Raw genomic sequence first — 14,595 nt, 5'->3', positions numbered from 1 at the left:
AGAGTCTAGATAACTAAGACAAGACAGGCTTGAATGTTGCTCCAACATATGGCAAAACCAGACTGAGCTATCGGGGAGAAGGAGTGATAATATCTTGGTGACCACAAACTTGAGCCAAAAGAACCCCTAGCAATGTTGATAATGTGTTGGAATTACATTATATGAAGATTGGCAGTCTTCCTTTGTGACACTCCTTATCCTCAGTAAGTTCCCTGCCTCTTTCCATGAGAGGTTTACGCTGTGGTAAGTAGCTTTTCTTGAAAGGAGTTAAATCAAGCACTAACTATGGTTTTGAGACTGCTAATCTTTCTTTAAAATTAGATACATCAAAATGTGTTTTGCATTTGTTCTATTTAATTTGCTGTTCTTCAGTACTGTTAAGAGTCAGTGGGCAAAAATGATCTGGAGGATTCAATATTAAATAACTGGTGGTAAAATGGAAACCATAAGTTCTTTTAGAATCATCATGAAGCACTATGTAACTATTTGTCTCTAGCCTTTAAGTCACCTAAATAATAATAAATTTAATTGTTTATTTATTTAAAGTATTTTTATCTCACTATTCAGACGAAAGGCTCCCATAACAGCAGAGTTTTTATTTTGGTAGTTTCCTTAAAAAAAACTGGTTTTGAAATATGGCAACCCTGAAATTGCTTCCTCATTTCTATAACTTTGACTATTTTATGAATTACTACAATAGCTTTTAGAATCCTTGCTTCAGAAAGCTCATTGTAAGTCTGTGAATGATTTTTTCTTCCAGTGAATTAGACGATGACTTGCTAGGAGAAGATTTGCTGGCTGGCAAAAAGGTAAATAAGTAAGCTGTATGCATAAATATGTAAAAAAGACATTAACTTCTTTGGTTCTGCCAGTTTTCTGTTTTTGTAGAGTGTATTGGAGCAGCTCTGACAGTAACCTGATTGTGTTTATCTTCAAGCATGTGCTTGTATATGGCAGCCTGAAAAGAGTTCAACAAAGCCAGGTTTCCCAGCCGGTGCTATTTCTTTCATATATGGAATGATTGGCAGTTTCTCCTGCTTGCTTCACAAAGTGGTGTGAGGGCAGTTATGAACATAAATGTACACAGAAGCTACTGCTAGAAGGACCTGTTATAAGGCCAAAGGTTGGTTATATAGAGCGGTTGCATTGAAGGGAAACTTGAAGTATTCAATATTCTTGTTTAATAATGACAAATAGCTCTTTTTAAACTCTCACCTGAATATTTAGCAGGAGCTTTGTATACCAAGTATCAATGATCTTGCCAGGCAAGTGCAAAAAAATAGATATTTGAATACAGGATTGAAAGCCATCAGATTTGCAGCATTCAGCTTTTCTGGCCCTTATAGTAGTGCCTGGAAACAGACAATCAGTTCATGTTTCAACAGTAGTGACCAGAGGAGAAATGACCGCTGGGAGGAGCACAGAGAGAATAAACTCCGTGGTGCACCTGCAGCAGCAAAGCACCTTCATCTGCCCCACTTGCAATAAAGCGTGTGTCTTTACCCCTGCCATTGTCTCCTGAGACAGATGGATGCCAAAATGTTACTAGCGCTTTGTGAAATTATGGAAATCAGAGGAGGGCTGAGAAAATTTCCCAGAGGTTTGGAGATGGAAAGCTTGTTAGGCTCCTTTTAATAGCTGTTTTCCCATTTCTGTGGGCTGGCAAAAGTAAAATGAGCATATTGATATTTTATGCAGAGTCGTGAATTCAGTAATTTGTGTTAACTTTGCACTGAAAAATACCAGTGTTCTCCAAAGAATGCATTGCTATACTTGATGTAGCTATTAGTCCTGTTTGATGTTAAACATGGATGCTTTTCTTTGAGACAAGGTCTGTATATGTAGTAAATCAAATGAGGACGGACTATCCATTATAAACAAGGTTCTGTGGTTGCTGTGGCAAGTGGACCCCAGCCTGTAATGCATTAGAGCCACCTTCCCAGCTTTGGAGTTGTCTAGGCATACAAACTAGCAAGTTACCTCTTTGTAGCTCCAAACCCAAGGCTTAGAGTGGAGTAGGGGATTGTGTTTGATCTCATGCAGAGCTGCAGTACAAGGTCAACAAAGGAAGGGTTATTGTGGTTTGGCTACTACGATAGTAAAAATTGTGGGCCACAAAGCATAAACACTTGTGGCAAGTACAGTGGTGCCTCGCAAGACGAAATTAATTCGTTCTGCAAGTTTTTTCTTCTTGCGAGTTTTTCGTCTTGCGAAGCACGGTTTCCCATAGGAATGCATTGAAAATCAATTAATGCGTTCCTAGGGAAACCGCCTTCAGACCAGGTCCGGGGACAGTCTGTCCCCTGACCTCTTCTGAAGGCTGGGGAGGGGGGGAACAAGGGCTTTTCTTCCCACTGCCAGCCTTCAGAAGGCTGTTCTGAAGGCTGGCGGTGGGAAGAAAAGCCCTTCTTCCCACCTCCCGCCCTGCAAGCTCCGGGGACAGGAGGGCTTTGCTGCCGACCGCCAGCATTTTAAAAGCCCCTGCTGTCCCGGGGCGATTTTAAAATGCTGGCGGGCGGGAGCGAAGCCTCTGCTGTCCCGGGGAGATTTTAAAATGCTGGGGGTCGGCAGCGAACGCTTCGCTCCCGCCCACCAGCATTTTAAGATCGCCCGGGGCAGCGGAGAAGTCTCCGCTGTCCCGGGAAGGCAGGCGGGGGGGAGCAAAGACTTTTGCCCCCCGCCGGCCTTCAGAAGAGGTCCAGGACCTCTTCTGAAGGCCGGCTGTGGGCGAAAGTCTTTGCTCCCGACCGCCAGCAATTTAAAACAGGTCCCCGGAGATTTCCCTATGGGCTTTCGTCTTGCGAAGCAAGCCCATAGGGACATTCGTCTTGCGAAGCGCCTCCAAAACAGAAAACCCTTTCGTCTTGCGGGTTTTCCGTCTTGCGAGGCATTCGTCTTGCGGGGTACCACTGTACATACTCTCTAACTGCCTTTGAGTCATGACTTGAATATCATTGACTTCAGTGGGTCCAGCTAACTTGGGTTTGGTCTAACCCATTGTTTAGTGCAATCTAGCCCAGGCATAGGCAAACTCGGCTCTCCAGAAGCTTTGGGACTACAATTCCCATCATACCTGACCGCTTGTCCTGTTAGCTAGGGATGATGGGAGTTGTAGTCCCAAAACATCTGGAGGGCCGAGTTTGCCTATGCCTGATCTAGCCTCTTGTTGCTTGTCATACTGCTTCTTAAACCTATCATGTGGTGGTTTCCCTATCATTTTCCTTGCAGCATTTTTAAACAAAGCAAACAGTAGTAGATCTGTTGTTTCACTTTATTCATCCCTGTTGCATTTTGTTAATCTTCTACTTAATGATCAAGCTATTTCTTTTTTCAAATAATTTTTTTAGCCTGCTTTTAAAATTGTCTTTTTTGGGTTAATTTAAAATTGTATATGTTGTCCTTTAAAACAAGTTGTACTAATATGCCTCTTTTTTGGTTACTTGACCTGCTTTCTGTTGGATGGAAACAAATGTTGACAACACAATTAACAAATTGGAAGGTGTTCAGAGCAGCATAACAGCTTATCCAACCTTTAGCAATTTTGCTGCTGTTCTCTGAACTCCTTCCAATTTCCACACACTTTCTGTCTCTAGATCTTTCCCAGTTAGCCTTTCAACCAGGCCTTTGGCTGATTTATATCCTATATCCTTTTAAGTGTGTTGCAGGTGTGTGTTTTCTTGTTTTTCTTGTTTTTATTATGTATTTTATGGTTTTATTTTGTATTTATACACTGTGAACTGCCCTGAGATCTTTGAATTAAGGGCAGTACACAAATTTTATAAATAAGCACATAAAATAACAAAAATAACCTTTAGAATAGCAGCCTTTAGATGTTGAGTAAGAGAGAGCTGAATATACATATGTTTGTTAAATCCTAAGTGCTTCACCATCACACCTGCCCAATAAAACCCACTTTATTGTCCCAAGGTCACATCTTTTAAGTATACTGTCATGTAGCATGCTGCTGTGAGAGGAGTTTTTCTGTAAGTTCAGCAGTAATTGTTGGCTTTTTTCCAGTTTTGTTTGGTGTTTAGTTTTCATGGCACAGTTTCTGGTCTCTTGTCTTGCCAATAGAACCTTCTAGCCAGCAGTGTTGCCACAAACTTTGGTACTACAAACTCCTATTGGTCAAGAGATCAAGTTAGAAACCCTAATATGTGATTGTGCAAAAACCAGATTCTTTTTATCTTCCCTTTGTGTGGCCTCTTGTTCATTTCCATTCCACTACTCTATAAATATTTATAAATATTTATATTTATAACAGACACTGGTATGTTTTTCATAGGCAGTAGACATTCTTCAAATGTAAGCTCTGATTCTGAGGAGTCTTGTAAGATCTCACGGTTACCACTTTCAAACCACTTTATTATTTATACCAGCCTTCTTCCAAGGAGTTTAGGGTGGCATACACAAGTCTCTCCCTTCTGTCCTAACCTTCCTTAACAAATTGTTGTAAAGCTTAGAGATAGTGATTGGCCCAAAGATGCCTTTTGAGTTCAGTAAGCCTACATCTTATGCACATACCTTGTGCGCATACAGCTTTATGTGCTTGATAATAATAATAATAATAATAATAATAATAATAATAATAATAATAATGGAAAAGGAGGTGGAAATGGGATGGACGTAGAGGAAAAACTGCTTTGACAAGCCCTCCCACCATTGCACCTGATGTGTTTTGATTATACACAATTTTGGCTTTAGGCCCAATCCCTGACACATAACCCCACGTAAGTTGTCGGCTTACTGTATTGAGACTGAGCTGAGATTTAAACTTCTCTGATTCTCTGATTTAAATCAAACACTCTTGCCACTGCACCACACTGATTTTTTATTACATAGTCTAGCCCTAATATTGGAAAATGTGCTTTCCTTCTTCAAAGTCAGGCTGTTGCTGTGAGTTTTGAAATTGCTTGTGAATGTTGATTTTTTAAATACGAATTTTCATCAGTTTTTTATGCAGCCCGTTTAAATACAAAGTTTTCTACTATTTTCTTCTAATCCAATGGTCTTCAACTGGTGGGTTGAAGCAGCCTGATTGAAGGTGGGTCGCAACAGGAGCGCTACCACCATGTATATATGTGGTAAAAGATGTTAGGGTTAAAAGTGGGCTTTGAGTCTGAAAATATTGAAGATATCTAATCAATTGGTTCATGGGCTGTTCAGAGTAAAGCCATAGAACAGTGTTAAATCATGAAAGAATGCTGCTTAACTGATAATTCCCTTGTTAAAGGTTCACTGCTGAGAGAGCAGCCTTCTTTGCTGTGTTCTTAAATGTTACATTTTGGGTTATCTCAAGGGCAATTCTTTAAATTTAAAATTTAGACGCAGTCAGATATGTCAGATGAAGAACTGAATGATGATCTTCTACAGAGTGACAACGAAGAGGACCAACATTTCAGGTTTGTCTCTTACTACTTCGCTCCAGTAATGTAATTGGGTTTCTAGATCAGTGCCTTGAATGAGTCTTACCGAAATAGGGTTGTACAAGTGTTTCACACTGGGAAGAGAAGATAAGTTACTTTTTACATTGGAAGAGTATGACTAGAAATTCACATTTGAGACTAAGTTGAAGAAAATACAGCTGCTATATACAGCCTGTTTTCTCAGATGCATTCAGCAGTGCTATTCTGATTTAAAAAGTTGGTTTCCATTTTGGAAGCCAACAGGAGTTCATTTTTAATGAGACATTCCAATTGAATAATTGGTTAAATTTTAGGCCTGCAATATATAATTGTCTAAAAATATTTTAAAATAAAAATATTTTATCAGCTAAAAAGTAGTTGTGTGGATTTGTCTGAAAATTTTGTAGTTTCTTACATGAATTATAATAACAGGGTAATTTGCATTTGAAATTTTTCAGTCTGCATTGACAGTTTTTCTAAATTCCCAGAGTAACAGTTAGCATGTTTATTTTACTTCTGTTTAGTGAACAAAGCTGAAAATGTTGAAATTGCCAAGCTTATCTAATATAACATATGCAGTTGTCATTCATTTATTGTTACTAATGAATGTATGAAACATTTTTTTTTCCTGTAAAACAATAAAGCACTGGAAAAAATTCCATCCCACATCACTGCAATGTTCTGTAGCAGTGAATACTTCTGAAAACCTCAGATGGCAAGCCCCATATTTCCTTGTGTAGGTAACAAGGCCTCTCCTTAGGTGATACCTGTGGTAACGTGTATAATTTTAAACACCTAGAGAGATATCCAATGAAGTCTGAGTAATCATAGAGTAGACCCACTGAAAATAATGAACTTATGTCCATTGATTTCATTGGGTCTATTCTGAGTCTGGCTAACAGTGGATATTATACATTATATGATTGTTGCCTAAAAAAGGTTGTTTTTATTCATACACAAACCTAACAATTTGACTGGATTACAGTTAATCTGTAGAGTTAACTGGTCAACTAGGTTTTCTTTTAATTGGATGGAAATCCTAATAATTTGCATTGGTGCACAACTTCCAACATTCAGTCCCATACTCTCTTCTGCATTAATTTGTTCATCTCTATGTCTTTAACGTGTCATAGTTTTTTGAAAGATAGGCAAGAAAACTAGAGGATTGTTACTTCTGGATAGTTAAGGGCATTTTAAGGTGGGGGAGGTCCTATAGTTGGCTAAATTCTGGCTTTTACTGCAGAATTTGTTGGTTAACTTCTTCTGAATCCTCAAATTCTAGATAAGACATTTTGAGGACACATTTAAAATAGAACTTTTACAGACGATGCAAATTCCAATTCAAAGTCTATTCAAACAGCCCTACCCCTTTAAAAGCATTATTTCATTGTAAGAAATAAAAGTGAATGAAAGTCCAAATTGATGTCTGGCAGCATTAATGTAGCTCAGGCTGATGAGTAGTGAGTGTTGTGATAGTGTACGGTAGTCTGGGAATTAACATGAACTGCAGCTTGCTTGGCTACCTTGTACATCTTGTCAGCCTAACCTGTTAGACCATCTGGTTGGTTTGATCCCTCTGGTCAAATAGCCTGCAGCTGATGATAAGCTGTGGTATAAGTATGCATATTATGAGTTTGTGGCATAGAGTCAAGTCGATGTGTGAGCTATGCACTTTGCTATTGAATGCAGATGCTCTATGTGCATCCTGTACAGAATGCACATGCACACAACCTGCTGTCATACTGTGGTTAATGTATTGATTTTTCATCTTTCCTTTTTTTTACTCTTATCATAGTACTCAAGGTGTCACAGTTAGTCTTAATGCTACATCTGAAGTAGCTACATCCTTTGAACTCTCGGAGCATGCCAATGATCAGTCTGTTGAGCAAGATTCAGAGTATGAACAAGGGGAGGATGAACTGGGCTATGACAAATCAGAAGTGCCTGAAGAGTATTCTGGGGAATACACAGAAGAAGGGCAGTATGAAGGCCAAGAGGCTGAGCTGACAGAAGACCAAATAGAATATGGGGAAGATCAGGGAGAAGAAGAGATTTATAATGATGGAGTGCTAGATCTCGAAATCAATGAACCTCTAGATGATTTTACAGTGAGTTTCTTTCTATTGTATTATCTGAGATAACATTGCTCCACATGCCTAGGTTTTTAGACTGATTTGAAATCTGTTTACCTCCCTAGGGATGTGGGGGAAATTAGACCTATTATCACTGTCTGCCAGTTTCTTTATCTAGGCTGTGACAAAGTTTGTGTTGACAGCTTGTTTGGCTGTAGGTAATGCTCCTTTGTCATTCTGGAAGGCAGTTGAGAATCATGACCTTGAGGATTGTATCCTTAAGGAAAAAACAGCTTTGTGTGGTGGGGAGACAGTGCCAATTGTTAGAAGTACTTAATGCAAAAGCTTTTATCCAGGCTTTAGACACGATCTGATAAAGTCCTTCGAAGGTGAAAAGATTATTGACCTGCTAAAGACATCTTTAAGGTGCTAATATTCCAAAGTGATTGATGTCCTGCTTGCTCCTTTCCACCCCTCCTCTTTTTTTTTGTAACTGAGAACTGTCTAAAGCTGAATAAAGAGGTTGGAGGTTACTTCACCAAATGTCATATGCATAATTGTTTCAGTTTAAGTTGCTGAAGCGGTTGCCCAACTTGAGTTGAAAATAATATAACTATCTGTTTGTCTAAAATATTGTGTACAAAAAATTATAAAAAGCAACAGATTCATTGATATTTTAAACTTGCTTCATTTATTTCTTGTAAAGCATGTCAAAAAGTGTTGTGCAAGGTGGTAAAGCATCTAGTAGCTGGGAGTTACTAGAAATAACTCTGTGGGCATATGTTATGATATTAAAGGGAAAGAAGTATACTTCTTGGCAAAACTGTTGGATTATAGTCGTGCTGCACTGCTTATGAATGGAGTAGAGCCTTCTCTAAAATTGGAAAAGAAAAACATCTTAAGGAATTGGTGCTATTTACTCTTAATTTAGTTCATAATGTTTCATAGCTACAGTGGTTATAGTAACCCTAACTTACTGTGTTGAAACCATCCTTTTGTGTTGAAACAATCAGGGCTGGTGGCACCTGTGGCCCTTCAGCCGAGCCAGAATGGGATGATGGAGTTTGTAGTCCAATTTGGAGAGTCATAGGTTTCCCACTCATAGTTTATACTCTCCTAAACTAGTTGTTTGTGCAAGAGACGTTAGTACCTACGACATGGATTGAATTTAGAGCATGCTACTTGGGGCCATTACCAAACAAAAAGGTTCCCAATCTCTTCCCTCACCCTTCCCTTTAACTAACATGCTCAAATTCCCTCTTCCCTTCCTTATTCAGCCTTAATCACATCTAAGTGTTACATTAAAATCATGGTTAACATTATTTGGTTTTCCTTGTAACCAGCTTTAAATTCTGGTTAAGAAGGAACCCTGGTTAAGACTGGCTCTGACAGAATAGTCAGTTGTGACCAAGAGACCCAGGCAGCTTCAGATGGAAATTGTGTCCTCCCAAAGCTTCCTCCCACAAGCAGAAGCATTTTAAGATTAAAACGTTTTCATCATGCAATTATTTCAGGATGAAGATTATATACAGTCCTACAGTGAGCAGCAAGCAATTGAACAGCAAGAATATGTAGCTGAAGAAGAATTGGAGGAGGTTGCTGACACCCAGACACCTCCAAATGAGTCGGAAGAGGTACTTTTGAAGAAGTGAAATCCTAAAGGCAAAATACTGTTTAGCACAAGGGATTGAAAAGTATTTCAGGAATTGTCAGTGGTTTTGTCTGGTTTGCGTCTGTTCTTGGCAGTCCTCATGTGAATCTTTTTTGGAAACGATAGGAGGAGGAGCTGTTCAATGATTCTTTGTTAGCCTTGCCTTTTGAAACATGTTCTTTTGTCTAAGCTATGAGTGGCTCTATTTGTCAGGATGGCCAACATTTCTAAGCTACAGACAGCAGTTGCCATTATCATTGAGGGCCTTGGGACACGTACACAGTAAGCCTGGAATGCTCAGCTCCTCCTCATCCGCTACTCCCACTGTTACGTGTTTCTCCTCTTCTGGCAGATCTCACAGCTACTTGTAGTTCTGCAAGTGACCACTCACTGGCCAGCCCCACTTTTTCTTCTCATATATGAGTTTCCTTAGCTTGTACGTTAACATTAACTTTTGGAGTGTTGGCAGTTAGCTGTGGTATGGGTTTGTGGCAGTAGGCCAGGGTAGAGGAGGGAAAGGATGAAACACACACCTCTCCCCTGCAGATTTTAGTAGTTTATGCTTTTTCTCTTCATTATTCTCTTATTAACACCTGAAGCGACTTTGAAACATGAACTAGTATGCTCTTGGCCAAAAATAAACCTGTTTGGCATCACTTTGTAATTAAATAAGCCTAATTACAAGTAGGGCTGCACAACTGATAAGTTGTACATGGTGATAACAACTCTTGATTTGTGTTTACTTTTTTCCTCTTTTGGTGGAACTGACTCATCTCTCTAGAGCCACTTGTGTACAATGGTAATTTAATTTTCTTCAGGCTCTCAAAACATTGGAGGGAATTATCTGCATTGAACAGACATCACTGGCCATCTGCTTGTAAAGAGGTTTAAATTTAGACTAGTGGTTCCTATTTCAGTTGAAATATTGGCAAAGCAAGATTTTAGTTAGCCAGTCTTCTAAAGAGTTGTCATTAGAAAGTTCTCTTTTCCTGACCTATCTTATCCACTTCAGAGTTGGAGGGGCCATGGAGGCAAGGGGTTATGAAGCCTTAAGCAAGGCCAAACCTTTAATAAAAATGCCATATACTATATGCCACAAGAATTCTGACACTTGACACTTCAAGAACTTTGGATGAACAGACATCTTGCCAGCAGATGGAGACAAGAAATTCAGAGTGACTTAGGGCAGCCGTCCATGAGAAGACCAATTATTACCTGAGCAATAAGTTCATTTTTGTTTGACGCATTTTATTTCCCCCCTCTTCTGCAAGAGACTAGCTGCCACTCTTAGCTTTCTCCGCCAGTATTTGAGGCAGGGGATTATATTATCCTTTTGGATTTAAGGTTCTTCATCCTAGTTCTCAGTTTCTTTTAAACTAGGAAGTTGGAGCTTTAGCTAGATGGTTTGACAGGCAGTTAGCTTTTTTCTTCATGATCTTAAATAAAGGCTCATCACCCAAGTTAGTGTTTTCCTCAGAACCCACTGGCTCACTTGGCATTTAAAGCCCATGGTGAGTTGTATTTTCTTAAGTGTGTTGAAAGCATTTCCTGTATCACAAAATGCACATGCTCTACTTGTGTTACAATGGTAGAGAATAGAATTGCAAGGGCTTGAAAACTGCTTAGAAAGTAAAGTGACTGAACTTAAAGTGCTGAGGCATCTGGATGAGTCCAAATAATAGAATAATACAGCATTTGAATATGCCACTATTTTTATCATTTTTGATTCATTTCAACTCCATATGGTGAATGAATGTACTGCGTATGTAATAAGCACCTCCTCCCTTCCTTCATGTTTCTTGTTCTGTTGTGTTAGCCACCCCAAGTTTGTATACAGTGCATTTATATCCCTCCCTCCATTTCTTTCAGTGAGCTAAACAGCTCCAGAGCCCCATCTTTTCTGAATTTTCGAGTCCCAAGATCTAAAAGTTTTTTCACCTGTAATGTTAGTTTTCCTTTATCGTTTTTGAGCATGTGGCAAAAACTGTCCAATAAAGCATTGGATATTGGCTTGAATTTCCTAACTGTACACATGAAGTTGTATTTTTCATAACCTACAGTTGCTTTCCTCGTGGCTACATTGTACTGATGGCTTTAGGTACCTTTTGGTAAGCATAGCCACTTGCTCCCCCTCCTTCTTTGTCATGCTTCCTGATGAGACTATATTAGTGTGTGAAAGTGGCTGTTCATTCGTGGGTGCTAGCTCTTACACCTAATACTAAACATCTTCCCCTTTTGTTTTTTTCTGGTCTAGAAATATTCTAATCAAATAATAGTGGTGGGTGTTCACAAAAGGCTTAGAAACACCAGGCAGCTAGGATTCAGTTCATGGTGTTAGCTGAATCTTCTTTTTTATAGGGTACTGAGCTTTCTTGCAGCACATCAAGAAGTAGGATCAGGATCGGAATAAGCAAATATTGGCATGTTTTGTACAAACCAGAGATGGTAGCTTAAAGCAAACTAGTTAGTTATACACACTGTCTTCATAAGTTGGCTTGCTTTTAAATTGACCAGAGTTGGGTTTTTAAGCAGCAATATCTGGGCTCATATGACAGAACAAGTAAAGTTTATGTGAAAGGGAAATAGGAACATGTGGGAGGAGGAAGCATGTGAGTCTCAGACTTTGCTCGGGTTAATGTCAAACACTTAAGACTAAATCATGATTTAGTGCTATGTGCAAAGATAGCCAATGTAAAGTAACTTCAATCTAGGATATTGAAAACCTACCCGACCAATAATTTACACTTATCCTCCTGTGCTAATAGGCGGTTGTTGAAAACCTAGAGCTTCAAGAAGAAACCAAAGAAGAGTCTGATGAAGAAGAGGAAGATGACGAAGAATCTGGTCGATTACGTTTCAAAACTGAACGGAAAGAAGGAACAATCATTAGACTTTCAGATGTAACAAGAGAGCGAAGAAACATTCCAGAAACTTTGGGTAAGATTTTTGGTTAGTGGTCATGGCACTAGAATTTAGGTGCTTTTAATTAAACAAACTAACACATTATTTGTACAGTTTAGTATGAATATGTAAGCATTACTCTAAAGTGAGCAAAGAGAAACACAAACCAAAGTGTTTGGCAAGTTGGTCTGTAATAGAGTTTTAGTGGCAAGTAACAAATAATATTTTCCCTACCATTTCAATTTTGGGTTGCCTTTTAAAAAAATGCACAATGGGCCTTTTTAATTCTAATGCCAATTTAGACTTGTATGAATGAGCCTGCATGAGCCTTGAGCCATGAGGATATCAGAAGATAAGGCTTCTAGTTTTTGAGTAGTCACGGTTCCCTATTACGCCCAAACTTATGGCTAAATGAACTGCAGTTCCCCCCAAGTTTGGCCATAATGGGTAACTACAGTCAGTTTAAAAGTGAGGTTCATGCAGTCTTGTTCATGTAACAGTAGCCAATAGCTGCACATTGAGGCTCAATTCTGTGTATGTAACTCTGAAATTCAAGTTTGGACATTAGGTGAAAGCACATGTAAATCCATTACTAATTTTGCCAGGATTAATTTATTTATTCTGTTTATTGGCTGTGTAATTCTGCCCCAGAGTTTGATAGCAGAGCAGCTGGAGCTTTCTTTTTATTTCCTCTATTCCCTCCCCACTTTAAAATACTTTACTTTTAGGAGGAGGTTGTGATTTCATAATGGTTGTAAAATACTGTATTAATTCAGAAGCTATTTTTTTTAAAATTCAGATGCTTCTGGAGCAAATAACTGATATTTCCAATTTCAAATGCCCTTCTATTATCATAGATTATAAAAGTGATATGTTCAAAGAATCATAGAGTTGGAAGGGACCCCAAGGGTCATCTAGTCCCACCCCCTGCAATGAAGAAATCCTGCCCACAGCAGTTCCTGGGTAGGCTCTAACCACCAACCTTCTGGTTAACAGCCAGATGCACTGACCCTTTGCACTGAAAGCTCCCATTATCTGCCATTTTTACATGATCTATTTTAAATCTGCATGGCAGTCATGCTTACTATTAACATTAAGTGTTACCATATTATATTAGGTTGATAATTGTTTTTATCTGGTTGCTGCAATTGGCACAAGGTAGGAAGGCCTAAATTATAAAAATAAAAACTCCTAATAGGAAACAGTACTGCAAGCGGTGTAATTCTTTTTGGAATATGCTGTTCCTTCCTTGGTATAGATTGGATGACTCTCATAATGGTGACTGAGACTGTTACTGTGTCCAAGAAACAAAGTTGTTAAAAGGAAAATACTTTTTAAATGTCCAGGAACAGTGAATATCTGTCTGATGGGTCTTACGTCAGTTTTACATAAGTAAAAGAATATACTTTTGGTTACGTCTAGATGTGTCTCTCTTTCCCAATTTGGGAACAAACGTGTTATCTCTAGGGTGACACGCAATGTCTGCTCAGCATGGGAGCAGGTCTTTCCACCAACACACAGTTTTCTAGAAGGTTTGGCTGATTAAAGATGGTTCCTGAAAGAACTCTCACATTTATGCTGTCATCATAGTGAGGTGGAACCGGCAGGATTGCTACTGAATTATTTACAGTCTCAGTGTGCCATCTTGCAAAAGTACATGCAAACAAGTCTGCTTTTGAAACGTTCTCAGCTTCGGAATCAATACAAAGGCCTTGTGTAGTTTGAGAACAGAACATGCTGGTTTATCCCGTGATGGGACAACCTCAGGAGTGTGTTTTCTGTTGCTTATCTCAAGGACTGCTTCTGCCCAAATGAACCAACCCAGACCGTGTGATCATCATCTAAGACCATCCTAGTGTGCCCCCGCTACAAGAGGTCTGGAGATTGGCAACACAAGCACGGGCCTTTCCTTTCCATGTGTGGAATGCTGTCACTGGGGAGGCTTACCTGGTGCCATCATTACATATTTTTAGGCGCCAGGAAAAAATGTTTCTTTGCAATCGGGCCTTTGGCTGATTAACTGTTCCGTGGCCTTTTAAATGTGTTTGTCGGAGGGGGGGTTATTGGTTTGTTTTTGTTTGATTATGTATTTATGTTTTCATGTTGTGAACTAACCTGTGATCTTCAGGTGAAGGGCGGTATACAAATTTAATAAATCGTAATAATAGATATACCCTTTTAAGGTGCATCACTGTCTCAGGTCTCTTACGAAAGTAACATAGGCATTTAAACAGTGATTGATTGGAGGGAGACCTGCAAATGGCAGCTTCCAGGAAGCTCTATAGTTCACATATTCATGTCAACAGTTGTATGCATTAGTACTGCCCCCTGTATTTCTGTATTTTTACTTACTATATTTAGTATTTATTATTATTATTATACCGTCTTTCACCCAAAGACCATAGTGTGGTTTACAATATAAAAACACAAAAATACATACCATAATAATAAACAAAACCAATACTCTGCTCCCATTTAAATAAAAATATTTAAGGTGGGATAAAGTAGTGTGCTTTTGAGGAAAGGAAATGTGCACTCACCAGGTCTCAATTAGCGGAGTTTGGTA

The 14,595-nt window shown here is 39.0% G+C and overlaps 1 protein-coding gene across 4 annotated transcripts in view; it reads left to right on the top strand.

The window, feature by feature from the left end:
* RBM33 (RNA binding motif protein 33) overlaps positions 1-14,595 on the top strand; it is a 97,151-nt gene that overhangs the window by 8,807 nt on the left and 73,749 nt on the right. For all 4 annotated transcript variants that reach the window (XM_082192185.1, XM_082192186.1, XM_082192184.1 and 1 more), the window contains exons 3-7: positions 761-809; positions 5,326-5,402; positions 7,201-7,513; positions 8,992-9,111; positions 11,894-12,065. In XM_082192185.1, the coding sequence (XP_082048311.1) occupies positions 761-809; positions 5,326-5,402; positions 7,201-7,513; positions 8,992-9,111; positions 11,894-12,065 (731 nt within the window). The remainder of the gene's footprint in view (positions 1-760; positions 810-5,325; positions 5,403-7,200; positions 7,514-8,991; positions 9,112-11,893; positions 12,066-14,595) is intronic.

This window comes from Podarcis vaucheri (genome assembly GCF_965113315.1).
Source record: "Podarcis vaucheri genome assembly, chromosome: 12".
NCBI classification, from domain to species: domain Eukaryota; kingdom Metazoa; phylum Chordata; class Lepidosauria; order Squamata; family Lacertidae; genus Podarcis; species Podarcis vaucheri.
The sequence above is the reverse complement of the archived record's forward strand: the minus strand, read 5'-3'. Positions and strand labels throughout refer to the sequence as shown.